The 8,614-nt window shown below is 65.7% G+C and overlaps 1 protein-coding gene across 4 annotated transcripts; it reads left to right on the top strand.

The window, feature by feature from the left end:
- The first annotated feature begins 1,364 nt into the window (after window positions 1-1,364).
- Window positions 1,365-6,535, top strand: PLPP2 (phospholipid phosphatase 2). Of its 4 annotated transcripts, none has more exons than XM_075524174.1 (6): window positions 1,365-1,569; window positions 3,931-4,082; window positions 4,432-4,709; window positions 4,911-4,968; window positions 5,106-5,282; window positions 5,387-6,535. In XM_075524174.1, the coding sequence occupies exons 2-6, from the start codon at window positions 4,047-4,049 to the stop codon at window positions 5,522-5,524; spliced, it is 687 nt and encodes a 228-aa protein (XP_075380289.1). In that variant the 5' UTR covers window positions 1,365-1,569; window positions 3,931-4,046; the 3' UTR covers window positions 5,525-6,535. The 4 variants fall into 4 exon arrangements, with proteins under 4 accessions (XP_075380289.1, XP_075380287.1, XP_075380288.1 ...); XM_075524172.1 differs by having other exon boundaries at window positions 1,390-1,573; XM_075524173.1 differs by lacking the exon at window positions 1,365-1,569 and adding an exon at window positions 2,750-2,770.
- Window positions 6,536-8,614: the final 2,079 nt, after the last annotated feature.

The raw sequence follows: 8,614 nt of genomic DNA on the forward strand, positions 1-8,614 counted from the left end.
CTCGCTGAGCCCCACACTTCCACATCTTCTGTGCCCCCACAATGGCCCAGCCCGGAGCACTTCCATGCCAGCCATGAGGGTGGCTCAGCACAGCCAAGGATTGCCAGGGGCTGTGACAAGAAGGGGAGATTTATCAGTGGTGGGAGAGACTGTATGAAACCCCGCATTGCCTCCACGACATAGCCCAGGCATCCCACAGGCACCGGCCGACCTCCCCTCCTCCAGCACCCCCTCAGCTCTCCTGCCTCGGGGCTTTACCTGCCCGCCACCAATATTCGGGGCCTGCAGGCAGCACGTGCGGGGCACATCCTGCCCCAGCAGCTGTGCCAGGGCCCTGTGGCACCGACAGGCAGGAGGGAGGTTGCACCAGGTTGGATTGGAGCAGAGGAAAGCTGGCAAGTGATTCTGCCACTCTCCGTAAATCGCAGCACAGCCCGAGAGCGTTTCCAGCTCTGCTGGCTTCCCACAACAGCCTTGACATTCTCCACCGGCCACTCACGCTGCACTTAAATAAACCAGCCCACTAGCTATCATTTGGGTGGTTTCTGTATTATTTATGTTTCCTTCCGTTCCTGACCAAGAGTCGGGCCTGGAGCAAACAGCCGGGCTGTGGCCGTCCCTGCTCCTGCCAGGGACTTGCTGCAGGAACCCATGCTCAAACCTTTGCTCCCGTCCCCGCTCTGAGTGCCACCGGCCCGGCATGTCCCCAGCCCCAGTGGGCAGCACCGGGAGCCTGTCCTGCTCCGACAATGTCTGAGGCACGGGAAAATACCGCCCCACGTTTCAGCGGTTAAATCACAGCTTAAAACCAACACACGCCTCATCCTGTGTTTAAATCCAGCTGCTCTGCTCCCCGCCGGCCTCTCCACTGCGTCCGAAGGCTCCCGGGGAACCCTCCTTCCCCCCAACAACCGGCATCGCGACTGAGTCAGCCCCCTTTCTGCTCCGCCATAAATCGCCGCTGCACCGCACGGATGCAGCCAGCGCGTTTCTGTGGCCACGTTCTTCCACTCTCGGGTTTTTCTCTTTTTCCCCTTTTTTTCCTCAGGAAGAAGCCCGAGGCTGGCGGGACACACGCGGCTCCCACGCGCGGCCTCGCTGCCTTCCTTCTCCCCCTTCCCCTTGCCGCAGAGACGGGAGGCGGCCCAGCCGGGGCGGGGAGACCGGCCAGGCGGAGCGGGGGGACGGGACGGGGAGGCCGGAGCCGAGGACGCCGGCGCGGGGCACGGGGAGGCGGCGGGAGGCGAGGGAGTCCGTGCCCGGTCTCTCCGGACCGCTGTCCCCGGGCCCCGCCGCGCCCCACACCTGCCCCGGCCCCGGCCCCGCAGCCCGCCCCGCCCCGCCCCGCCCCAGCCCGCGGGCGGGGGCACCGGCTGCCGGAGCCGCCCCGTCCCGCCCCGCCCCGCCCCGTCCTGTCCCGTCCCGTCCCGTCCGCCCGGACTTTACCTCCCGGCCGGGCCCGCGCCGTTCCGGGCCATGTGAGCCGCGGGGCCGGGCCGCGGGGCCGCCACCGGCATCGGGATGGAGCGCAGGAAGGTCTTCGTGGTGCTCGACGTGCTCTGCCTGGCGGTCGGTGAGGGCTCGGTACCGGCGCGGCCGCGGCGCCCGCGCCCCGGGCGGCTCCGGAGCGTCCCCGACCTCCCGCGGTGGGGCTGGGACCGGGTCCGCGGGCGGTACCGGCGGGCCAGGGTCCCCCCGCGTCCTCTGTCCGGGCCAGCCCCTTGCCGGTGCTGCGGGGCCGGGCCGCGGGCAGCCCGGGAGGCACCTGCCCGGCCCCTCTCCCGGGGCTCTGGGCCTCCGTGAGGAGCCCACCGGCCTCGCCGGCGCCGCTCCGCCCGCGGGGCGGCTCGGTGAGGGGCGGCGGGGCCGGGCGGGCGCCGGCTCCTGCCCCGGAGCTGCCGGGCCCCGCCGTGGAGCCGCTGTCCCGACGTGCCGCCGCCCCGTTGCCCGGGCGCCTTGGGGGGGCCCGCAGCGCCCCGGGGACGTGCCCGGCGCGGGGGGCCCCGGGGCGGGTCCGGCGGCCTCCGCCGGGGAGCCGGGGGTCGGAGCTGGTCCGGGGCCGGGAGGCTGCGGGCGGGGCCCCGCCGCGCTGCTCGGGACGCCCGGCCCCAGCCCCGCTGCTCGTTTCCTTCTGCCGCCGCCCTGGCCGCCTGCCCGCCGGCCGGGCCCTGCGCTCCGCGGGCGGCCGGAGCGGGGCCGGGGGGCTCTGCAGCCCCGGCAGCTGGGTTCGGGGTGCCCCTTCCCCGTACCCCGGCAGTCTCCCCCCTCCCCGCCCCCCCGGTGCAGGCAAACGCCCATTTCTAAAAGTGACGCTGGCAAGCACCTAATTACGACGAACTAAAAATAAAGGCCCAGGTCGTAATTTCAGCCTGAACCTCCCGGGCCGGGAGTTGCTTTCTTGGGCTCTAAGCACCGGTGGGGAGAGGCAGGTTCCTGTTTCTGTTTGGGTCGCTTTTCTCTCTCGTGTGCCGGTGTCTTTTATTTTTAGGGGAGCTTTTTTGGAGGATGAAATTATCCAGAAAGAAAATTGGTGTCTAACTTGAGCTGCAAATTAACGTTTGAGGTGTAGACAGAGGCGCCTGCAGACAGCCCTGCGCCGGGCAGCCAGCTCCCCGCAGCCCGAGCGGGGTGGGCGAAGCTGGGGCTTGTTCCCGGCTCCTGGCAGCGCTTCTCGGCTGCTGCAGCCCCCGCCCGGGGGGAGCAGGGGGTGGCGGGGCGAGGCCGGGCAGCAGCCGGCTGCGATGCCGTCACCGTTTGCCCCCCTCGCTTGGTGAGCGCGGGTCCGGGCGCGGAGGGACCCCCCCGGCTGCGCCCCGGAGAGGGGGGGGCGGGCGGGGACAAAGGTGCGTGTTCCCGGGAGACGGTGGAACGAGGGGAGGCGGAAACCGCCGGGAAAGGCGGAACCGGGAGAGGAGGCCGGGCTTAAGGTGGACTCTGGGCCGAGGGAGGACCGGGCTTTCCGGGGCCTTTCCCCGGGGGAGAGCATCCCGGGGCCGGCTGCGCCCCGTGCCCGCCGCGGCGGGTGCTCCAGCCCTCGGCCCTGCCCCAGCTTCTGCCCTGGGCACGGTCGGAGCGGCTGCAGGGGCAGGAGGTCCCCTTTCAGCGGGGGCTTTGGCATGCCTGCTGCACAGGGCAGAGACCCCCGAAACCCTTTTTGATCCCGGGGAGGATCCCGTCCAGGGACGCGCTCTAAGATGTCCGTGGCCGGGGTTGGGGCACGCTGGGTGGAAAAGCCTCCTCGCCTGGACTGATCCAGCCGGTCGCAGCATTTCTCCAGAGCCCTGCCAGGAGCCCAGGGAGAGGAGAGGCTCTCAGGAGCAAGGGCTGTGGGAGGGCGGGGGTGGGAAGCCAAGTGCGCTGGGGTCCGACTGTGCCTGGGCTGGGTCACCCACCAGCATCTCTGGGCACTGGCTCTCCTGGAGCTGCTGTGAGGGTCCTGCTGGGACCATCTGGGGCCTGGGGGCTCTTCCCTGCTGTAAAACAGGTTTGCAAGATGCCTGTGCTCGTTAATTCTAATGAGCTCCATCCTCCTAGGCCAAAAGATCCTGGGGAGTGTGAGGAGAGGGCACAAGATCAGCCCCAGTCTCCTGCACCAGGCCCTGCGACTGCTGCGCTTGGGGAGGAGTGGGGCAGCCGTGGGGGCTCTGCAGGTGCCCAGTCGCGGCCGTCTCGTGTGGTATCTGGGTGCTGCAGGCAGCTGCGAGCTCCGATAGGGCCCTATCAGCAGCGGGGCCAGTGTGCTGGCGGGTGCAAATGCTCCTGCCCTGGGTGCGGGTGGTTCGGGACTGCACCCCCACCAGAGGGGATCCCTCCCCGGCAGTAGGGAGCAGAGACCCAGGGGTGAGGGATGGAGAGATCGCGCGGTGCTGGGTGCCTGCGTGGAGCCTGCAGGCGGGCGTCCCCAGTCCTTACCTTCTCTCTGCCTTGCAGCGTCTCTGCCCTTCGTCATCCTGACGCTGGTGAACTCCCCGTACAAGCGGGGCTTCTACTGCAACGACGACTCCATCCGCTACCCCTACAAGGCGGACACCATCACCCATGGCCTCATGGCTGGGGTCACCATCACCTGCACTGTTGTCATTGTAAGGAAGCGCTGTCCCCTTCCCTCCAGGGCAGGGACATCCTGGCACGTTGTATCCAGGAGCTGGGTCTCAGCACAGCCCACCTCCAGACCCCCAGCAGGGTAACAGGACCCTTGGGTCAAGCCCTGCTCTGCTGGGGGTCAGGAGCTCCCTCTGGGGCAGTGAGACCCATGTCCCACGCGGCTGGCTGCCTGCAGGGAGGGGGAGAGGCCTCGTGAGCTCCTGTGGCAGGCGGGCGCCGGGGGCTCCTCTGCCGCAGGCCCAAGAGCCAAAGCATCCCGTACCCCTGGTGCTGGGGAACTGCTCGGTAGCCCCAAGACCCTCACCCCTTGCCCCTTGGTCTCTGCAGATCTCGTCAGGGGAGGCGTACCTGGTCTACACGGAGCGTCTCTACTCCAAGTCAGAGTTCAACAACTACCTGGCTGCCCTCTACAAGGTGGTGGGGACCTTCCTCTTTGGGGGGGCCATCAGCCAGTCCCTGACTGACCTGGCCAAATACATGATCGGCCGTCTCCGGCCAAACTTTCTGGCTGTCTGCAATCCCGACTGGTCCAAGGTGAACTGCTCCATCTACGTGCAGCTGGAGAATGTCTGCCAGGGGGAGAGCAGGAACGTCACCGAGTCCAGGTGAGCCATGGGGCCACAGGACATGTTGCCTCCACCCATCTGGCCATGCCGGGCTCCTGTGGTCTGGTGGCAGCCCCAGACATGTATCGACACTCTCCTGCTGCAGGGCAGAGCCTGCAGAGCGGGTGGGGGGCTTGCGGGGGGCCAGCTGGGCACTGGGGGCTCAATCTCGTGGCCTGACCCATCCCTTTTGCCCTGCAGACTGTCCTTCTATTCTGGGCACTCTTCCTTTGGGATGTACTGCATGATGTTCCTGGCGGTAAGTGCCATGCTGCGGGAAGGCGACGAGCCTCCGTGGGTCCCGTTCCCCCAAGCGGACTGGTGCTCCAAGCACCCTGTCTTCAGGCCGGTTGGTGCTCCCTGCGCTGGGTGATTGCTCCTCCCTTCCCTGCCCAGCTCTATGTGCAAGCCCGGCTGGTGGGGAAGTGGGCCCGGCTGCTGCGCCCCACCATCCAGTTCTTCCTCATCGCCTTCGCCATCTATGTGGGCTACACCAGGGTGTCCGACTACAAGCACCACTGGAGCGATGTGCTGGTGGGGCTGCTTCAAGGAGCTCTCATTGCCGTCCTCATCGTGAGTGTCCCCTTCATGACCTGATGCTCTGCCGGGTTGCCGCTGGCTGCAGCTCAGCCTGCCGGAGGGGTCCGCAAACCCTCTTTCCCGTCGGTCTTTTCCAGGTCCGCTACGTCTCTGACTTCTTCAAGCACCGTCCCCCACAGCAGCACAACGAGAAGGACCCGGAGCGCAAGCCCAGCCTGCCGCTCACCATGACTGACCCCGACCGCAATCACTACAGCTACCGGGGCGCCCCGTGAGCTGCGTGTGGGCCACGCACGCCGGACTGCAGACCTGCCCCTTGCTGCGTTCCGCACTGCTCCTGGCACGGGGGACGGGGATGCTGGCTCTGTATTAACCATTGGCTCCATGGCTCTGGTGCCTCTCACTGCTGCAGGTACCTGCGGGACGGCCCTGCCCATCCCCGCTCCCGCAGTGCTGCAGCTCCTGGCTCCCCATGCCTGCGGTGCCTCTGTGCTAGCTGGTGCCCGGCAATCCCAGCGCCCTGCCCCTGGGAAAGGGAGGTTCTCGGTCCCCTGTGCATCTGAGTCACACTCAAGGCTGCTGTCCCAGCCCTCTGGATGAAGGGAGGGAGGGGAGGGTGGCACATGGGGGTGGATTTACTGGGCTGGCAAACCACACCGAGCAAAGAACAAACTCGTTGGGAAGTCCGGGGTGGCCTGTGCTGAGTGTGTGTTATCCCTGTCAAATTATCCAGCCTTATGAGTACAAATCCTCACAAGCACAGGGGGAGGAGGACAGCTGCTGGGCTAGCAATACTTTTTTGGAAAGGATTAAAGCAATCCAGAGCTCTTTTCTGTTCCCTGATTACATTTAAAAGCAGTCCTGGCTGCCAGCAGCTGGTGTGAGCGAAGGCTGCATGGGCAGGCTTTTCTCCAGCGGTGCCTGATGCTGCAGTGCTGGAAGCGAGGGCTTCTTGCACCCTGCCTGCTTCGTGCCTGGCTTGGGGCGAGGGGGATGCTCGAGCCTTTGTCTCTCCTGCAGCTTCAACTGATGCTTTAGGGGGTGTGGGGGGGTGGGGGTAGGGGGAGAAGCTTTCTGTGGTAAAGGAAAATAAATGGGGATGTGGAGCTGGATACAGGGCTCCGAACGCCCTGGGAAGGTGGGGAACGGGCCATGGAGCAGTCCTATTGCCAATGCACAGCTGCCTCCAGCACTGGAGCACTGTGGGCCTCTTTTTAAACTACATGCATTTTCATTATGATGTTTTTATAAAAATGTGTTTTTTAAATTAGATCATCCTTAAAAAATGTCTGTGTCAGGCCTGTTCTCTTACTCCATGGATGCTCCTGGCCTTGGAGTGGATTGGCTTAAGCATTTAGGGTTTCCTTTTCCAAGGGAAAGGGGTCTGAAGCCCCTTGCTAGCAGGGAGGCTTGCTGGGGGGAGGCTGTCAGGGCTGTTGAGTCCCTCTCCCAGTTGTGCCAGGAAAGCTGGGCTCGACCAGGGCCGATGGGACAGCGAGGGGCCGATGGGAGCAGCATCCTCCCATGGGAGGAAGCCCCGGCAGAGATGGGGCTGGCCAGGCGCTCCTCGCCTGCACTGCCTGTGAAGTACCACCTTCGAGAGACAAGAAGAGCCATGGCCAGCGCAGGGTCCTGGCTGGGTCCTGTCCTGGTCCTGCCTTCGCCCTGACCCCGGGAGCCTCCCATGCTCCCCGGCACCGCAGCCGGCCTCTGCAAGGGGGAAGGGAAGGCGGGGAGAAGCTCTTGGAAAAAGTGACGTTTTGTGCCTGCAGCTCCCTTGGCTGCTCCAGCAGCCGGAGCCGAGGGACGGCAGGGCGGTGAGGGAGCCTTGGCACAGCCGGCCCATGTCCCTCCTGCTGCGGGAAGGGCTGTGGTAGGGACAGGCAGCGGCCCCAGGCTGGGGAGCTGGGGGGGCACGGGGCCTTCCACCCTGCTGGGGAGCGATGGGGGGGCACTGGGAGGACCAGGCTCAAGGGTCAGTCGGGGCCGTGTCTGCTCCACGGTGTCAGCAACAGTCCTGCCCAGTTCTGGGGTTTGGGTCCAGGTGGGGCATCCCAGCTCTGCCCTCGGTGCTTGGGGCCACTTGGGCCCTGCCCACAGCTTGCCGGAGGTCGGCAGAGCTGCCGATGTGGCACAGGGAACCCTGGCTGGGCCCCCAGAGTCCCAGGCACTGTAAACTTCCTCCACCTGGGCACATCCCGGGCTCTGCAGGGTACCAAGGCCTGGGGGACAGGGCCCAGGAGCACCCGGGGTCACCCCAGTCCCTCGGGGCATGGGAGGGCCAGTCCTGGGGTCGGCTCTGCCTCCAGAGCATCTTTTCTGCCCTCGGTCAGCGCAGCCCGGTCTGTCCTGGCTGAGAACAGCAGGCACCCTGCACGCCCTGGGCTTGCTGCGTGGTGGTGATGTGCTTACGCAGTGTGGGTTACTCCAGTCTAGACAAGCCCTGACCAAAAATACCTTCCCTGTGTGGAGGGAACTCCCTCACTACATGCTGCTTTTCTGTTTTCCTTTGAGAGTTTTCCTCCCGCAAGCCCTTCCCTGGTCCCCCAGCAGGGTCCTTCCCCCTGTCCCAGCCCTCTGGGCTGGTTTTTTAATATCCGGTGGTGTAAAACAAAGCTGGTGGGAAGTGCCAGGGCAGGGTGTCTCTGCTGCAGGGTTTGCACACAAAGGTGTGTAAAGGAGCAGCAGCTCCTGGAGTTGGGGGGCAGCGAGGCACAGCCCAGGTTCGAGCACTTGTCTGCTCAGTTTTCCTCTGGCTGGGCTGCGGTGCCCAGCAGCTGCCCCAGTTCCTGGCATTGCCTCGACAGCTCCTCTGTGCAGCCAGGAACGTGCCTGCTCCCTTCCCTTGAGATCTGATTTCGCCCCTTGGATGCATCTCTGGAAAAACCAGCTGGGCCACAATGCTGCAGTGTGCAGCTCCAAAGGGCAGGGCAGCCTGGTGTGCAGCGGGGAGCTCAGCTGCTCCTTCCCCAGGCGGACAAGGCTGCCTGCCTCTTCACAGCCGTGCCCCGGTGCGGGAAAGGGGCTGAGACCCGACCAAATTCATGGCATGCCAAGCCATGAGTAACCTGCAGTTGGAGGGAGCTCCCAAGCCGTGCCTGGACACAGCGAGTGGCTGTGAGCTGCAGCCAGCCCCTGCCCCGTGTGGGCTCTCCAGCCCCTGTCTGGAAGGACAGGGGATGCTGGCAGGGAGCTGCCTGTGTGCCGGCTCCTTGGCCCCATGGATGCCAGCAGGGCACTGGGGAAGGCGAAGCAGGTCCAGTTTCTGCTGCGAAGTCTGCAACCTCTCCCACCTTCGCTAGCCCTGGTCATGTCTGAACGCTGTGGCGTGCTGCCAGTGCTGCTCCAGCTCTGGGCCGGACCCC

Source organism: Mycteria americana, chromosome 24 (assembly GCF_035582795.1).
Source record: "Mycteria americana isolate JAX WOST 10 ecotype Jacksonville Zoo and Gardens chromosome 24, USCA_MyAme_1.0, whole genome shotgun sequence".
Taxonomy (NCBI): Eukaryota; Metazoa; Chordata; class Aves; order Ciconiiformes; family Ciconiidae; genus Mycteria; species Mycteria americana.